This window comes from Chaetodon trifascialis, chromosome 11 (genome assembly GCF_039877785.1).
Source record: "Chaetodon trifascialis isolate fChaTrf1 chromosome 11, fChaTrf1.hap1, whole genome shotgun sequence".
Taxonomy (NCBI): domain Eukaryota; kingdom Metazoa; phylum Chordata; class Actinopteri; order Chaetodontiformes; family Chaetodontidae; genus Chaetodon; species Chaetodon trifascialis.
In genome coordinates, this window is record NC_092066.1 from 2,859,658 (window position 1) to 2,878,207 (window position 18,550).

Sequence of the window (18,550 nt, forward strand, 5' to 3'; positions counted from 1 at the left end):
GAGTCCGCGGGAACGAGCACCGCTGTGGATTACACCGGCCAGGGAAGAGCAGGAGGGACGGGAGCGCCGCTATCTGACAAACCTGACAAGTAACGAACTAGTTTCACTCTGTGACCGGTCGACAGGAAAGTTTACGGGAATTTATCCTCATCCAGGACGACCGGAGTGTGTTTTCTCTTCTCCCAGGACGGTCTCACACCAGTCGGGAAGGTACGTGAGGGTGCGGATCTTTGACTGCGGCACTGTTTGGGACACTGAGGAATGTTTAGCCGCGAAGCTAATTAGCTAGCTAACGTTAGCGGCAGATTAGCTGCAGTGACGTTAAATCAAGACAGGCGCCCAGACAGGAGCGAAAACTCCATGGTAGGATCAGAAAACGTGTATGTAAGTTAAAGGTACGACTTTTACACCTTTACTGCGACTACACAGAAGTATTCCCATGGCTAGCAAAGTTCAGAGGAATGCTGGTCAAGTATCAGGAACTGCAGTTAACTAATCCCATTAGGAATACTAGCTAAGGTATCACAGCACACACAGTCAACAACAACGCTGACAGAGGTGTATTTAAACATGTGGAGACTTTGTTTTGTACCACAAAGGTGCAGTCAGACAGGAATGTTTCAGTAATTCTTCAGCTATGTGTTAACACACATCTGTCAGGTGCAGCCGTGCAGGTGATATGTGCGTTTCACGTGAAACGAGAAGTAACGCGTTCATATCAGAGGTTTGAAGAGCTCATTGTTCAGGTAAGTCCAGTGTTTGTGGTTTGAGAGCTGGAGTATAAATCACAGTGAAGCTGGCTGATGTGCAGTTGATTGATCTGTGCAATAAGCATCATTACAAAAGCCTGTTATCAGTCATAAGACCCCAAAGTATGGTCCTAAAGGTGTTCACCTTTGATGGATTCAGTGGATTAACTTCTTACATTTCTGTGCAGTTATGATCAGAACTGAAGCAATGAGTCCGCTGACAGAAATTTGACTGACAACAGTTTCGATAATTGATTAATTTTCCTATGAAATGTGAGGACTTGCTGCTTTTCTGTCTTCATGTTATTTCTGTCTTTTGGACTTTTAGTTGGACAAATTAAGCAGCTTGGAAAACTGTGATGGACATTTAAGATTAAACGACTAATGAAATCATCAAAAGCAAAATCAATACATTAATTGATCGTAGCAACTTTAAATTTGATCATCAGAATTTGAATGGATAAATTCGCTGTGGGTGAAATTAGCATGTTATTGTCTGAACACCGTAAATCATGTTCTTGATTCATACTCCTCGTGGTTGTGATGACTGGTGGATTAGTTCATTTACAGGTAAAGGTGAGCAGAAACAGATTTACTGTATTGCAGGAAGGTGAGCTGTGCCCAATCAGATTTGACAGGTGCTGAAATGGTCCAACCTTCCTGCGTCTGAACGCGTCCTCTGCTGTGTTTTACGTCCTCGCCCACATGAAGTGAGCTGCAGCTGGATGTGGTCTGCTGAAGTGTGACAGCTCGTGGTTTTGACAGTTGAAGGGGACTTTCGGGACGTGAGTGTAGAGGAAAGTGAGAGGAGCCTAACTGGGACAGCCTGTGCTGAATCCAGGCTGTTTCTGGAAACGTGGACCTACATTTGGTGTGACGGTGTGAGGAGGTCGCAGTGCACTGTCTCTGCTAGTTCCTGATGTCATAAATTACCACTTTGCCAAAAAAACCAAACGCGGTCTCTCACTTTGTCATATCGAGCCACGCTTTTTGTTTGACGTCTCTGTCTCTAAAACGTCTGCAGCCACCTAAATATAGTAGAAGTGAATGCTTTTTGTGCTGCTCAAAGCATTGAAAAATGACGTTTGACAGTTTTCCAGGGGTTATTTCCTCCACAGAAAACAGCTCACTGTTACTTTGGGGAAAAAAGTAACAGCTTTGTTTCTGAAAAGGTCTTGGCTGTACAGTAACAACACTGTGTGAGCTCTAAAAATGAGCTTAGCGAGCCTGATAATCATCTCTCCAACCTCCTTTCCCTTCTCTTTAAATAACTTCGTTATGGGAGAGAATTGTGCTCTCTGATGAAAATAACCCTCTCACAGTAATCACAGGCAGCCGTCCTCTGGACACAAACGCTCTGAACTCTGCTAATAAATGTCATGTGAGGCTCGATGCAGAGAAGTGACTCGGCTGCCGTACTTTTCCATGTTTCTGTGGAAGCATCTCAGGCGTTAACGTTGAGAAACCCTTTCCATGATGCTGCTTTTTGTTTTGCAGAGGTGTGAGAAAATGGGAGGGTGTGTTTCTTACATGTGCCAACAACGGCAGGTTTTCCACCACACATCAGTTCAAACAGTCCCTCACACATCTCCTCTGCCTTTCCATCACTTTATCCTCCTCAGCCAAGGCCACGCCATCAGGTCCTGTAGCTTTGGATGGTTTTATTCTTCAGGCCCACCCTTCCACCCCGCAGCCCCTCAAAATCTTATTAGCATCACATTAAATTAAGGTGCTTCCTCTGATTTCGCTGATTGGACTCTGAGAAGATTTGTGCTGTCTGCTAAATAGCGGTGCTGATGCTGGAGTTTAATGTAGGCAGAGATAAATGAAAGAGACACTTAAGCTTTTAAAGGCTTTTCAGTATGAAGAATAAGAGCAACCAAAATGTCTTAATTGATATGTGGGTTGTTTGTGCCTTGCTCAGATTAAATGCATAATATTATTTGAGAAGAGGGCAGAGAGACAACAGGGGACGTTTCATTGGTTTAAAAATGTTAAGGCGCCAACTTATTATTGTCATTATTGTTTAACTGGCAGATTATTTTCATCTATGGATCATTTGAATTCTAAAATTGTCAGAGAATAGTGAAAAATGACCTTCACAGTTGGCTAATGGCCACTGTACCATCTTCAAATGGCTTGTTTTGTCTGATTAGCCATCAGACCCTGAGGAAATCCAGTTTATTATCACATCGTTGGCACAGTTGGCAGTTAATTTCTTGTCAGTTGGCTGAACAGTTAGTCAAATTAGTTGTTGCAGCTCAAAAATATTTTGTCTCTGCTTACAACTGCAGAACCTCTAACAGGAGGATTTTGACCTGAAAATACAAAAAAGTATTTATCTCAAGATCTGTTGCTTTTCAGTTTACATGTGAGCTGTAGTGTCTTTGAAAATGTCTTAGCTCGGCTTAAAAAGACGCTCAAGCCTTTAGTGCGGTTGTTGGTTTTAGATTTAGCGCATCGTGTGAGATGAGAGGTTTCAGTCAGATTACAGCAGCTGTCGGACTGGTTGGTGATTTACCTAAAAACTTTGGCAGATATTCACGAGGAGCCAATGAGGGAAGAGAAAAGCACCAGGGGAAATGTTGTGCAATGATGGCAGGAAATTCACTTTTGTCACCTGCTGCAGTGACTTAAGTCCACAAATTTCCCGGCCAAGCGATACTTGTGGAATAAAGCCTCCAGTGAATGCTGTTTGCTGTTGAGCAGGCAGATAAAGGCAGGCCCATTGTTTGCTCTTAGTTAGCAGAATTGGAAAAGTACAGGAAAGATAAGGCCGCCTTCGAGCAAACCACAGCTCTGTTATGAAGTGCATCACTGTGACAGATTGTGTAATAGAGCATTGAGGGTAGCTATGTGCACAGATAAAATCTCCCACCTCCTGTGGACGGTACGAGTGAAGGCTGATTGAAAATAAAGTAAAAACGCTCATGATGACTCTGGTGGTTTTGAAATCAGAAATAGAAAAAAGGCAGATTTCTTCCCGTCCGGATGAATTAGCAGGTCATAGCTTATTGAAGAAGGGTGTATGCCCATCACACTGTCTGATGCGTCACCAGCCCACTGTGTCGCTGGGAGCTGTGAATGGCCAGCGTGTGGTTTAATTTGGCTAATGGACGTTCTGCATAGATTTGGTGAGCCTGACCAACAGGGTAATCCACGGTGATATCGTCCCTGCGGTCACTGTATCAGGAGTAATCCGGGGACTGGCCTAATCACACCTAATCACAGATCTTTGTTAAGCTAATGCACAACTGGTAAAGGTAAACAGATGCAATCGTAATATTGCATAATAGCTGCCTCACCCGGCTTTACTGCTCAGCTGCCACTTTGATGGCGACGGCGCTTTCAAGCTGCAGTCTGCGTCGTGCCCGACAATCAAGGGGCTGTAAAAGGGTGTAGCTCACATTGTTTTGTGTGTGTGCAGTGTGGATGCCTCCTATTATCTGCTCTTTGTGGATTCTCCTGACTCTGGAAGTATGTTCCCTGAACGAATCTGTCCAGATCTGTCTGCCTGCTTCAACCGCAACATAGACGTGGCAGTGAAAGTTATTTGTTTGGTTTGGTGCGCAGAGGAGAAGATCTGCACACTGTTCGGCTTAAAATGAATAGTTTAATTCTCTTTAAGAGGCAGCGCTTTGGTCTACAGCTTGTAGATCGAAACTTTGCCTCTTAAAGAGAATTACACTATTATTTAGGGGCCCGACAGTGTGCAGACCTTTCTCCTTCCTGCCCTGCAGAGAGAGATCTTTCTTTGTCTTCTACCTGAGTATTTTCACCTGGATGTGCACACACGTAGTTCTTCTTCTTGCTGGTTTGGTCTGCTGTGTCTGCATCATGCATATAAAAGCAGAAAGACAAGTTTCTAGTCTTGATTCTCCATTAAAATCAAAGTCAGGATCTTGGTTTTTAAGGCAAAGGTCTGACTAGATGTGACACACGGATTCATTTTTGGGACTGCTGTTATTACGACCGCCATTGCACAATCCTGCTTTAACTGCTACTGACACTGTAATATCCTGCTGCTTCATCTAGGTCAGATGTCATCCAACCAGACTGCACCACTGTGCAGTCTGGGGGTGAATTTCATCTGAACTGCATTTTGTTTGGTTTTTGGATGGTGAGGGTCATTAGATGATTTTATTTTGCCCAACAAGGAGTGCTGTGCTTTGCCATGTTTAACTGTTCAATTGTAAGCTTTGGTGAAGTCAAAGTAACCATTAAAATGTAAAATACTGTGCAGATACTGTGCAGACTACCTTCATGGGAACACCCTAAGTGAAGGTCAAAATGATAAACACAGTGTGCATTTGGCTTTGCAGTGTTATGGGACTGAATTGGTCAAGATTTCACATTTAAAAGCTTCCAGCTGCTACGCTTCAAAAATAAGATAAGATAAGGCCATAGACGGTTCTGTAAAGTCCGTCCTCTAAAAGTCCAACACTCCACGCTGAACACGGCTAACCAGGCAGGATAGACTTCTTTGAACTCTTAAGCTTGTTAGAGCATGAAATATTTCTTTTCCTACCATTACCCAAGGCTCCAGCTAGCACTAGCAGCAGTGTGGTACCATGTCTTTCTATCAAAATAACACAGAGGCAGCCTCAGGCAGTCTACGCCTGGAACTCATCACGTCACACTTCTGCCCACGGGCTAAATGTGTGCTGTTAATTTAGCCAAACAGCTTCTTAGCTTTGGCCTCTGTTTTCGACTTTATGTTAACCAAGGATCAAAGTGTGTGTGAGCGTGTGTTGAATTAATTATAATGGGCTCTGCAAGTACTCCTAGAACTGGAGTTACATCCTGTAACTACAAGTTACTTTAATGAGAGTTTAGTTGCCCACATTTTGTGCTTGGCTGTGTTCATTTCAGACCTGTGTGTGTGTGTGTGTGTGTGTGTGTGTGTGTGTGTGTGTGTGTGTGTGTGTGTGTGTGTGTGTGTGTGTGTGTGTGTGTGTGTGTGTGTGTGTGTGTGTGTGTGTGTGTGTGTGTGTGTGTGTGTGTGTGTGTGTTGCAGTGTTGGTGTGGCCCAGAGACACCTCACAGCTCAGGTTGCTCAAGGCGTGCTGGAGCCTCACCTCATGTTGTAAATGAGTCTGTGTGTGTGTGTGTGTGTGTGTGTGCGTGCGTGTGTGTGTGTGTGTGTGTGTGTGTGTAAGCACACACGTGACTTCAGCAGGAAACTATGTGTGATTCGACTAATCTCTGCGCTCAACATGCCTCAGAGTCTGCCTGACCAGCTGACAGAAACAGAGGAGGAGAAAGACGGTTTGAACGGGGAAAAACAGAGATTCAGTGGTGGAAGACGACCGTGTGAGTCTCATTACTGTGTCCCCTCCTGCTGTCCAACGCCATGTGCCGCTCTGAAGCTGTGCACGCAGCCTCAGTGGGATTACAGCTCCTCAGTTTGTGTCCTGTTCGTTTGTTCTGATTGGGTTAAGTGAGCATTAGGCTTTAAGAGACGTGCTTGTTTGTGTCTTTGTTGTAACGTGTTGCGTAAGAGGACAGAAAAGGATGAGGCGTCTTTCTCATTCAGGAATACGTTACAGAGGCTTGGTCACCTTGGCTGTGTTAGAAACTGTGACATTTTACTTTTTGTAGTTTTCTTCTGACATTTTCACTCCTTGGATTTTTCACTTCATGAAGTTTTAGTTTTTAGTGTGACACTATTTTCCTTGACTGGTGATAATCAGCATTGCTGCTGATGCCAGCTAGCTCGTTCTCTTTCTTATTTCAAACAAATTTCAAACAAACTTTCTTTGCAGTTAGAAATGTAAAACTCAGCTTTTTTGTGCTAACAGGTTTTCCATAAGGTGTTTGAATCCCCTGAGGAATTATTTCACAGTCAAATATGTTTAATTAATGGAAACTAGACTTAACGTAAAGCCACCTGACAACATCCGTGTTGTTACAGCTCACTATGAAGCTGGTTTTGCATTTTAACGTTTTATTTTCCTTTTGAAGCGCCAGCAGCATGAAACTTTTCACAGAATCTGACATTATGATACTGAAGCAGATACTGACAGAGGAAATGTGGGGGGAGAAAGAGGGGAATGACAAGGACAGTGTCCTCAAGGACTTGGAGGTTATGTGGTACACCTCTGTTACACCCAAGAAGACTCTTTTAAAGGTCGAGGTTTTGATCAGATCATGATTGTTGAGCATAGAATAACAGTAGAAAAGATCAAAATGGAGATGTATTAACAGTATATCGAAATGATTCAGATGCTTACGTTGGGTCCCTGTTGTTTTCCCTCCAGCTCTGCTCAGGACGTCATGCTAATAAAGACCTCCCTCTAGCGGTGAGCGGCCTCGTGGACAGTCAGAGGCATCATGGCGGAGCTGCCTATTGCTCCGGGCCAGGTCTACATCGAGGTGGAGTACGACTATGAATACAAGTCCAAGGACCGCCTCATCGCCATCCACCAGGGGGAATGCTACATGTTGGTCAAGAAAACCAACGAGGACTGGTGGCAGGTCAGGAAGGAAGAGGGGACGAAAGCTTTTTATGTACCTGCTCAGTATGTCCGTGAAGTCCGTAAAGCCCTCATGCCGCCTTCTAAACCGATCCCACATCCTCCTGCTGCCACTGGCAACACGCCTCCACAGAGTGGAAGTGCACTCTGGGTAAAGCCAGCTAATCTGGACCTAGGACTCCACGAACGGCCCGCTGAGAACCTTCACAGACATGACTCAAGCTATCGGCGCTCGCCCTCTGCACAAACTGCCTCCTCTGGGAACTTCAGTCCCCCCAGTCAGCGCAAGGACAGCAACCACCACTACGCCCCCAGCACTCCCACCGAGCACGAGCGAGCTCTGGCCGACATCCTCGTTCACGGCGGAGGCCTCCAGCCCGAACACAAAGGAAAGTCCAGCACTCTACCCCGCACCCGAGCTCGATCCCCAGAGATGGTCAGAGCCCCTCTGGACGTGGACAGCACCCAACACTGCGACTCCGCAGGCGAAGAGCGGCGCACCAACGACTCGGAGTCAGGAGACGAACTGAGCAGCAGCTCCACCGAACATCTCCAGGTAAGGACACACCCGTTTAAAGGTAAATGTTTTCATGCACGTGAGAGCTGACATTCACTTTAGCTCTGACATGCAGTTGGAAGTCAGGGCCCAGTAAAGGACTGGAACGTCAGAGGCTGAACTGATGCACAGCTCTTCCTGTATCACCCCACAGGAATCATGGGAGTCAGTAGTCAGGTACATATCACACAATGGAGCCGTCTCCAGATGTTTGCTGATGGACATTGTCATTATTTGTTGATGGCTGTTTTATTTTGTTTGACATGTTTTGGTGTTCTGATCTCTTGACCAAATTCAGAGAGTTTTGTTGAACAGGGGAGTTTTCCGCCACTCCAGGCCGAATGCTGCTGACGGTCAGAAAGCCTCAGCGAGATGGGGCAGCTGATTACTGGTGAGCCCGGTCAGTGGGGGTGTTTGTTCCTGAAATCATTAGCTCAGTCTGCTGTTGAACAAAAGCCAGTGAGAAAATAGAAACCGGCTCTCTGTGGCGCTGCCCCTGGGTGTAGACCTGCACAGAAAGGAGTGGATTGTAGTACACGCTGTGTTCAGGTTACAAGAAAGGAGTAGTACTTTTACAGTTCGTGGACTTTTGACCTGAATACCAACACTGATCTGTCATAAATATCAATTCTCTCGCGGTACAATGACAAAGAATAGTCATCAAGCCCAACTACTGCTTTCTTTGTGCTACTTGGTAATTGACTTTTGTGTCATTGCAGCAGGTTTTACACATTTTAAAATGTGTAAAATAGACAGAATAATGCATCAGACAAAGCTGTCAAACTTCTCCCACTCTCTTAATAAAAAGACTTAGGATTTAGCTTCACATCCGCTAAATGTGACGCTCGCCTCTGAGTTAGTTAATGTGTCCCTACAAGTTTTGGCCTCTGTCAGCTTTACTTTCAGAAGTGTTTGTTTCAGAGCGATGCATCACACGCTGACATAACCACTGAGTCAGTATGATGTGTTTTTAAAGGTTATCTAAAAGAGAGCGTATACAGCTTGAAAGTCCGTGTATTCTTCGAAGGCAGGCCCGGTCTACAATGCAGTTCCTTCCTTCCTCAGTCGCTCTGTTTGCCTTTTAAATGGCAGCTGAAAGGCTGCAGTGGTCGAGCTGGTTTTTGGTAATGTAGACAAGCAGTCAGCTTTATCTGAGAGTGAACGCTCAGTGATTTTCTCACTCTGTGACATTTCTCCGACAAATGCAAATATTACATCATATTTGTTTTTTTTCTTTGTTCCTTGACATATTTTTAAGTTAATGGTCGGTTCTTTGTGCTGTTTGTTTGAATTGACAAGTAGACAACAAAACCAAAGTTGGTTTGTTTCCTGATCTTAGAAATTGAGTAAAATAGAGAAATGATGTGTTAACAACATGCTGTTTGTTGTGATGAGTTGTTGTTCGGTCGGGTTGACACATCGACCTGTAAAGCTCACGTGAGGCAGGTTTCCCCACACGAGCCTGCTGAAGAGAAGCTGTCCCTGAGTCAGGGGGTTGTTGTTTGTTGTTCCCGTGCTGGTGGCGTCCTGCTGGTGACGACAGCTCAGGTGTGAGTCAGGACTTCCTGAAACATGCAAGCCCCTCCCCTCCCCCGTCTCAGCTCTCATATATTGTCCTCTCATGTCTTTCCTCTCCTACAGTGTCCTTTTTTTGAAGGAACTAGGAAACAAAAGAGCGTCTTTTAAAGCAGGAGAAGTGTAAAGGCCCAGAGTAGAGCTGTGTGTTTGTGTTTCCAGCCGCCGGGCCTCGCTCCTTATTGGCAGCTCATCCAGCTCCTTCTGATAAGCGACTCGCTCATGAGTGTGCAGAGCTGCTCGCCAGGCTCTTATCTGCCACGCTGGAGCTGACACTGGGGTCTACTTTGTCACTGCTTCAGTGACCAGTCACCTTTCAACAGCCGCTGCTCCGTCATCCTCCAGGCTTCATCCCTTGGCACTTAGGGGTTAGATTGTGGGGCTGTGATTAAATCAGACACCCGAGTTGCTTTTTAATATAGTTTGGGATTGTTGTATGTTTAAGCCTAAAATGTTGCCATTGATCATATCTGAGGGACATATTGGGAAGATGGTTATTTTCCGGTCACAGCAGAATTTAAAACGGTGAAATTTTTGGACAGAGTAGTGGATTTCATTAGATTTAGTCGCGATGGCTGAAGTAATTCCATGCTGACCTCTGAGGGAGCTGACAGCTTGAGTGTCAGTTAGCAAGCTAGCTAGTTCAGAGAGCTTTTTCCCAGTAACGCTGCATTGAATGGATGAGCAAATAGCACAACATGGAAAGCTTGAGAGCTGCTGTGACTGACTGGCACTAGCATGTGCGTTAGCTCACCAGGCTTGTGAGTAGACCCTAAATCACTAAGCTTTTAGCACCGCCTGTTTCTGCCATACTCGTGCATCAGCTCTGCTTTCCTGGACTGACCAGGCCTTAAATCTAAGTTAGGCCTCTCATCCCAGGGGCCACAGGGACGGGGACGTTTGTTTAAGTTTGACTCTGGGCTTTAATTGGTGTATTAATTAGTATGCAGAATGAAGCCCATTTGGTACCACCTACAGCAAATCAGAAGCCATATAGTCCAGAGGAGACATGCTCAAACAGCTGAAAGGTACCAAAAGAACTGTTGCAGCCATTTTTGAAGAATAACACAGCGCTGTCACAACATCAATATTGAGTTTCTTATAAGCCCACCAGCCATTGATCCTCATTTGGAAGATGTTGAAGTTGCAGACTGAGATATCACCTGATGCTGTCACACATACAGTGTGTTTTAAAGCCCCCGGCCGTGGCGGGTCAGACGCTTCCCTCCAGCCTCTGAATATAATGGCTGTCGAGGTCTCAGTGTGTTTTAATTTGCTGCTTCACTGCACTGCCTCATCCATCCTGCTTTTCATACCCCTCTTCCTTCAGGATCGAAATAATCCAACAGCACTTGTGAGAAACACGCTGGATGCTCCGTATGGAAGAATTTCTCATGATTTACATTCAGCCTTGGCTCCAAAAATGATTATTCTTTTCTCCTCGCGCTGTCAAATGTCAAATCCTGGCTGCTGAACCCTAACTTTTCCTCTTGGCATGTGATGGCCCTCTTTAATCTTTGGTCTTGTAGCTGCTGCAGTGGATAAGGAGAAATTTGTCGGGGAAGTATTGAAATCTGTGGACGTGCACGGTGCAGTTGTGGCTTTACAAAGATGATATCCATAAAAGGACAGCTGGAGAAATTGGCTCCTCTCACAGGAAATAGCATAGCAACTGAATTTGATGGATACTCACTGAATCTGACCTTTTGCATGATGCTCAGCCACCCTGACTGTCTATGTTTGTGTAATAGATCAGCCTTAGCTTACCCACAACTCTCCTCATTTTATTTTCCCCGTTATCAAACACAGTGAGAAAACCTGGACTGCTGTCTGTTTTTCTAGGTCTTTAATTAAGAAACCTGTAATCTATAAGTCATCAAAAAATGAGGATCATATCAAAGAAGAGCATGTTAAGTCCATTAATCAGTTGTTCTCTCTCAGCAGTTTTCAGTTTCTGCTCAGCGTCTCACTTTTGAAACTAACAGTGAAGATTTAGCCCCTCTCTGCACCCCCCCACCTTTGATTGTCACAGTCAGTAACACCCACTCAACCCTGCAGACTCCCATCGTTCTGTATGACAGCTGTAATCAACTAATGACTCACAGCGGGGTGATTGATTGGAGGAAGCACTTCCTCATTTGTTTGATTAGGCGACGCAGTGTGGCAGGAAGTTGATTTGGCAAGTGTATGTCTTCACACGGTCACACCTCGTTGTACTTTAAGTGGCTGAACACACCCGTGCACGTTGATGTACGTCCGCAGCACATAAAAACAAGTCATTTATTAATCCAGTCATTCATTCATGCACACACACACACGCACACACACACACTGAGTCAAGTGGTCTCAAGAAGGACACCCAATTCAGTTTGTAGCTCTGGTGCTAGCAGGTTAGAAATGTTAGTCGCACAAAGAAAAATGTAGCAGCACACACAGTTGGACAGTTAGTTAACGTGTTTATTGGCTAAATTAATTTGATACTGATAAGAAATTCTAACAATGTTGAACAACAGTTAAACTGATTCTTTAACCTTCATTTTTCCTCCACCTGAACGCAACAGCATGAATTTAAACCTTTTTAAACACCAACAATCAACAGTGTTATATTTTCAGTGCGCGTCAGTGAACTGTCTGTGCTGGCCGTCATACAATACTTACAAAACACTGCCTTTTTGCTCTGCTCGTTCACAAGCCAGGTGAAATCTTTGAACCACTGAGTTAGCATCGATTCATGTTTGTATCTGAGGAGACAGGCCGGTCCAATGAAGAAGCGACGAGTGACGAAGATTCAGCGTCAGACTAAATGCTGTAGTCGTACTATTTCCCTCCAAACGGCGTCTTTTATCCTCGTTGTCGTGACCTGGCGAGGTAGAAACTACACAAAAACACCTCTTCATTTTGCTCGAGTCTTCTTGTTATTCTTAGTTGTTGCGGTTGGTTTGTCACAGAAATGATAGAAAAGTTGCGGTTTCCCAGCACAGATCAGCGAGGGAACTACAACTCCCATGAAGCATTGTTCCAACAACTGATGAACAGGACAAGAGACAGTAATATAGCCTAGTTTCCCAATGTTTTTTAGACATGATACCAGAGCAACAACGCACTTGTGCTCGTGGATGCTTGTTTCTCTTCGCACAGAATGACTTTTAGTAGAAAATGCGACGGAAATTGTCGCACTGCACAGCCCTGCACATCCATACAGATCTCTCTCCCTCTCACACACATACACACACACACACACACACACACACACACACACACACACACACACACACACACACGCTCAGAGGATCTGTTGATGGAAGCCCGGCCATCTGCACTGCTGTTAATTCTCTTTCTCTGCCTTATTAAAAAGCCTTATTATGTCACGTGTTGGCAGGGACAGTCAGAGCTCACTGCAGGCTTATTTAGATGCTAAATCAGCCTCTTTTTCAGGGGGTCTTGGTATTTTCATGATGAGGACCCCCAGATGGAAACATAATAAACAATGGGCTCCAATTTGTAAAGGATTTTGTAAGGAATAGCATTAGCTGACGTCGAGGAAGTTTTCTTTTCTAACTTTTCCGTGGTTTTCTGTTCATACAGTTAATAATTTCGCCTCCTCTTTTTTCTTCTTCTGCTACTGTTGAATGCTGAACTGCAGTAATTAAATAACTTGCTCGAGGGCACTGCTATGCTCGCTGTTGACAGAGGAGTGACATTGAAATTAAATAAGCAATCCACTTTTCTTCCTGACTTACTGTTCTCACTGTCTTTGCTGAAATTGCTTGCTCTGTTATGCTTTTGATAACCTCAGTGGTTTGTTTATATTCTTTCTTTGTCGTCTTATCTTCAGCCTTCACGTTTCCTGCCAGATTGTTTGTGGATTACAAACAGTGACCCTCCGCCACGAACCCTTTTCTCTCACATCTGGGTCACTATTAAGCCCGCCAGATGATTGTGACTGTCTGCACAATGGCATACTGTGTTTATTGGGTTACGGCTAATGATTATTTTAACCTTTTAATTTGTAGAGTATTTTCTTTATTGTTAATTTATTTTTTGATTAATGTATCTTCATCTTCAGTTATCTAGTTTTGGCTGAAAAACTGTCCAAAACCCCCCCAAAACTGTCCAATTAAACCCCAATTAACTGTCCAAAAAGACGAAATGTACATTTTTGATTTGTGCATTTGGCTCTGATGTTTGTCTGTTGTCCTGTCCTGAAACGCATCAGTGCAGACTCATGAAAACTGAATCTTTGGTGCCGTTTTTTCACCGCTTCTGTTGTGGATATGATGCATTTTGAGATGTTAGCCTCAGAGTGACTTCACAGATGCCTCCTTTCAGGAAAATCACCATCTGCAAACAGCAGTTCATGTGGGAATAAGCAGAGGAGTCTCAGTGGACTTGTGCAGACTGGGGTAGTGTCAGTTTTGGTGCTCATCGCCAATGTTAGGAAGCAACCCTGAGGGGTTTATAGTGCTGCTCTGGACTGTTCTCAACCTGGGACACACACACTTACACACACACACACACTTAACCACACACACACACAGCTCCAGGCGATCTGGCAGCTGACCCACTCCTCTGCAGTGTGTTCGGCTCTTGTGTAACAGAGCAGGGTTTGAAGGACACTTTGAGTCTCTTTCTGTCATCCTCTCATTCCTTTTCTGTCTGCCTTGGCTTAAAATTCACCTGCTCCTCGTCCAGCTCTGGTCCAGCTGTCCAACTCTTTGTGTTGAAGCACCGTTCTCTTTAACGCTGCAAAACAAACCACTTAAGTCACTGCACTGAAGTCAGTTTTAAAAAGAGGACTGTCTGTTTGTGGCTATCCAGCAAAGTGAAATACTTTTCTAACTTATAACATTGACTAAAAATGCTGTTGACCCAGTATTACCATAACACAGTCCTCCTCATTCCGTCACAGCGCTGCCTGCAATCCTGGCATACTTTGAAATAAGTTATGTGGTAAAATCTCTTGACAGTAGACACGTTTCTATTGTTTACTTCATTTCATACTCAATAACGGCTTAATCAGCCTTTTTTGAATCTGATTTCTTGCTCCATGGTTGATCAGCTGCCTTCATCTGCTTTTCTGCGGATGAAACACTAAGATTAGCACGCAGCTGACTGGATTTACTTGGATTCAAGCCCGTATACATGATGCACTGTAACAACACGTGTGTGCTCATGAAGATGTGGCTGCTTTTACCATGTAGGGATCCACAGATCCAATTTTTTGTGCCCTAGTACGATTCTCATGCTTCAGTTCAGGGCGCTGATCTGATATCAGTGCTCTCCTCTGACATTTAAAATCTGCACAGTTTTGTATATGGACCTCACTGCAGTCCTTTAAATGGAAGGAAACATGAGGTCAGAGATCGCTGTGGTGCCAAACACTGAGTTGGTGGTCCATTGTGTCCCAGTAATGTAACTGACTGCAGAAAGAGTGAATTTTATCAAGGAAACGTTGACAAAGGAACTGTGTTTAATGTGGATCAGTCACATCATGGCTGGTGCCTGGTCCACTTACTAAGGCTGGTATTGATCTGTGTCTTTACAGTGTCACTGAATGACAGCTGTGTATATATGAAGAACCCACGGCGGTTGTTTTCCAGTCGCTTAACACCATCAAGATTCATTTACATCTGAACAAGAGAGGGAGACTTGTGGGAAAAATTGCAGTATCATGTAGACTGATGCCTTTTAGAGGTACAGGAGTGATGATTTTCACCCTGAGCGGCAGAAGTTAGACTCTTGATGAGCAGGAAGGTTTGAAAAACACAACTGTAAGCAGTATGATGAGCCTCCTGCGCAGTGATTATAGAGGATCATCCAGCGTAAAGCAGAACTCTGCCCTGCACGACTTCTTTGATTAGAGACAAAGATGTGTGTGTGTGTGTTTGTGTGTGTGTGTGCGTGGGGGCAGGGGGCACAGTGTTCTCACTTTATGGAGCTTTTCTTAATCCCACTGGGAGCGTGTGTGTGTGTGTGTGTGTGTGTGTGTGTGTGTGTGTGCGTGCGTGGATGTTGGTTATTATTTCAGCTGGAGCATCCTGTTGTGTGCTGTGCAGAGTGGCATTATGGCATTAGGGGAGGGCAGGTCAAGCAGTGTGTTTTGTGGCAGCTCAGGGAGAGCGAGCATCACTGAGCTCTGCGTGCACTCTCTCTCTCTGTTTATGTAAGGATGTGTGTGTGAATAAGAGTCTCTGTGTGTGTTTGAGTGTGTGCAGGGCCCCAGAGAGGCATTATCTGGTTTGCCACAGTGACATGTCAGTCAGGGAGAGAGTTTGTGAATAGGCAGAGGCTGCTGTGTTTCACTGCATCATCAGCGTCCTCGTCAGCACCGCCGGCTTCCAGACTTACTCCTCTGCAGCGGCAGCTCGGCTACAGGACAGCATGTACCCAGATGAGAGTGAGACGGTAAGACAGCTTCTTTGTCTGTGCATGTGCGCTGACAGCAGGGACGCTCAGAAATACAGAAACAGTCAACTTCAGACGTCCAGAACTTGATCTGTTCATACAACTGCATGCAAGTCAGCACAGTCGTCCAGGTGTTCAAAGTGATGTGCTGCACAGTCACTAGCGCCTGCAGATGTTTCTAACAATGCAACTCATGAAGAAGCACACATGCTCACATGACAGCTGTTTTCTTGGTTGCATGCACTGAGTTCGCTGCACGCTGAGAGAATTATCTTTAAATGAAGTCTGCCTGGTTTAAATTTCATGCATGCTGCTCTATGCTGCACTCATATCCTGATCCCGGTCAGGCGAGCAGAGTGTTGATCCCTAAAGTTATCTTCACATGCTTTCAGTCATACATGCACTCAGAGATTTGTGACTGTTCCTTTCAGCTTTGTATTTCTGCCTCTGCCCCATTCTCTGCCTATGTCTCTCTACCTCCCTCCCTCTCTCTCTCACACACACAGTCTCTGATCTTGCAGTTTTTGTTCACAAGCTCAGGGGCAGACTTGTGTTTATTATCCATTCGTTCAGCGCGAGCGCTCACAGTGATCCATGACATCGATTGTTTGAATCCCAGCTACTTTCTAGCCAGAAGGAACAGATGGGAGGTTCAGGCGTACTCCGAGATGTTTGAACTGATGATGGCATGAGACAGGATAGCTAAGAGGATGCGCTAAGCACTTGCCATGCTTCATTACATAAGCGCCGGCTACGTAACATTTGTTTGGACAGCTGGCTGTTGAGACGAGCTCGGGGCAGCAGTGATGAAGAGGAGGAGGCGGGTTGGCAGACGGGACAGAATATTCTCTAATATTTGTCTGGATTTCAAATATAACGTAGCTGTTTTTTTACACAGCTAGAGTGAAGATATTTTACTCGCCAAATACATCTGACTGAAAACAGGGCTTTATTTTCCAAAATCAGCAGACTGAACTCAAACTTTACTCACCTTTAGTGTCTAAAAGTATGAATTTACTGGCACCACAAAGCCATAAACTGCTCAGTTTATGTAAAGGATCCATTTTTTATTCTAGATGTTTGTTTTTTTCAGTGCAGTTACTTCATTTTGCATCACATTGTCCTACCTACCATTTCCTGCCTTATTTTCTGCCTTTTGTCTTTTGTTGAATGGCAGAAAAAATAGCTTTAAAAATGTTCACCTGCCTCTTAGAAGACAAACTGATTTTCAGAAGCTCAGTTCAAACACAACTCTTTGTTTTATGAGATCAAGCCCCACCAAACCGCCACATGTGTCTGAGCAGCCACGTAATGACAGAGGGCCGTTGGCACCATATCATCTCCTGGTCCAATATAAATAAAGGTTTGCTTGTGGCCCTGCCCATGTGTACTCATGTTGTCTGGCTGATGATAGCATGCATTGTAATTTCTCACTTTCCAGTGGAAAGGACTATCTTTGTGTGCACTTTGCCCCATGTGAGATTCAGAGTCAGAGATTATTAACTTGGCAATAATAAAGACATTTAGCCTAGTTTTGATATGAATATGTTACATTACAAAAGAAGACTAACAACTTTTAGGTTCTTTGTGTTTTCATGTCTGCAAGAACAAAAGCCTGCTATTGCATCTGAATATGCTGGTGTGGAAACTCCTTCGGGCATTTGATGAAGAGGTTGCAGAAAAACAAACAAAAGGAAGTTAATATATGTGCTACACTGTGCAATGTGGAATCAGCTGATGTGCCTGAAAACCAGCAACATGGGAACAGGAGATGTTCGCTGGTCTGAGCGTAAAAGAGGAGTGTGTGTGCATGTTAGGCCGTCAGGCTGCTTTAGCCTTCAATCACAAAGACCTACTTTCCCCAGAGCGTACAGTGGCTTTCTTATGGACGTCACAAGTTGAAGATTTGATGTCAGTGGGTCACTGCATCCAGTTTTCTTAACCCTTTTATCGTACATGTAGCACAGCAATGTAGGCTGGTTTGCTACGATCAGGTCAGAGGTCAGTGGATAAAGAACCCAGAGTGTAAATGGAAGTAACATGAACTGGTTGGGGATCAATGGCAGGATGATCCCAGCTTAAGCTTTGTTCTCATTCTGCTTTGCGTGACATACATACAGCAGGCTTGTTAAGGCTTTTCTTTCTCTTTCTTGTTCTGTTCTCTTACATCTGAAGTTTCATGAAAGCCTCACATTGTATAAAAATTGTAATACCAGATCTTCAGTACACAGTTTCAGTGATGTGAGCTATTCACACACATTCTCAGAGGAATCTGTCGTTATTTATGTTTTTGATAAGAGTGCTCGCACACTGTGATTATTCCATATGGACACGATTATCCTCATCGATCCATCCATGTCCTTTGTCTTCGTGTGGACATCATTATTACCCAGTGCTTGCAAACATTAAGAGGCACAGTGCATGTGTCTCTTGATGGTGGCTGCATTTTTTTAGTCAGGTGAAACACTGAGTATTAGGGCTGGGCCGAGGTGAACGTTTGCACACTGAAAGTCTGATCTGAGTCTGATTGATTTTCTCTGCATCCGTATTGATTGATCTGAGATAAAAAATGGAGTCTCCACCACGAGAGGAATGAGTGGATGATCTTTGAGCCTGGTGGCCAACACTCTGTGGACCCATACGTGATGCAGCTATAACTAAAGGACACAGCTGTTTTTGTTGTTTTTCCTCTTTTTTTTTTCTTAACCGCTTCACCATGACGTCACGCCACTCGTCTGAACAGCTGGTCAAACTGATGCTTTTGTCTGAGCCTTTTCTAGGACTCAATG

The 18,550-nt window shown here is 44.5% G+C and overlaps 1 protein-coding gene across 4 annotated transcripts in view; it reads left to right on the top strand.

The window, feature by feature from the left end:
• The window catches only part of LOC139338533 (rho GTPase-activating protein 12-like), a 49,753-nt gene continuing 31,203 nt past the window's right edge, over positions 1-18,550 (top strand). For 3 of the 4 annotated variants that reach the window (XM_070973655.1, XM_070973657.1, XM_070973658.1), the window contains exons 1-2: positions 18-210; positions 7,010-7,781. In XM_070973655.1, the coding sequence (XP_070829756.1) occupies positions 7,083-7,781 (699 nt within the window). In that variant the 5' untranslated portion in view covers positions 18-210; positions 7,010-7,082. Of the gene's footprint in view, positions 211-7,009; positions 7,782-18,550 lie in introns of all 4 variants that reach the window. The other variant, XM_070973656.1, reaches the window with a different exon arrangement.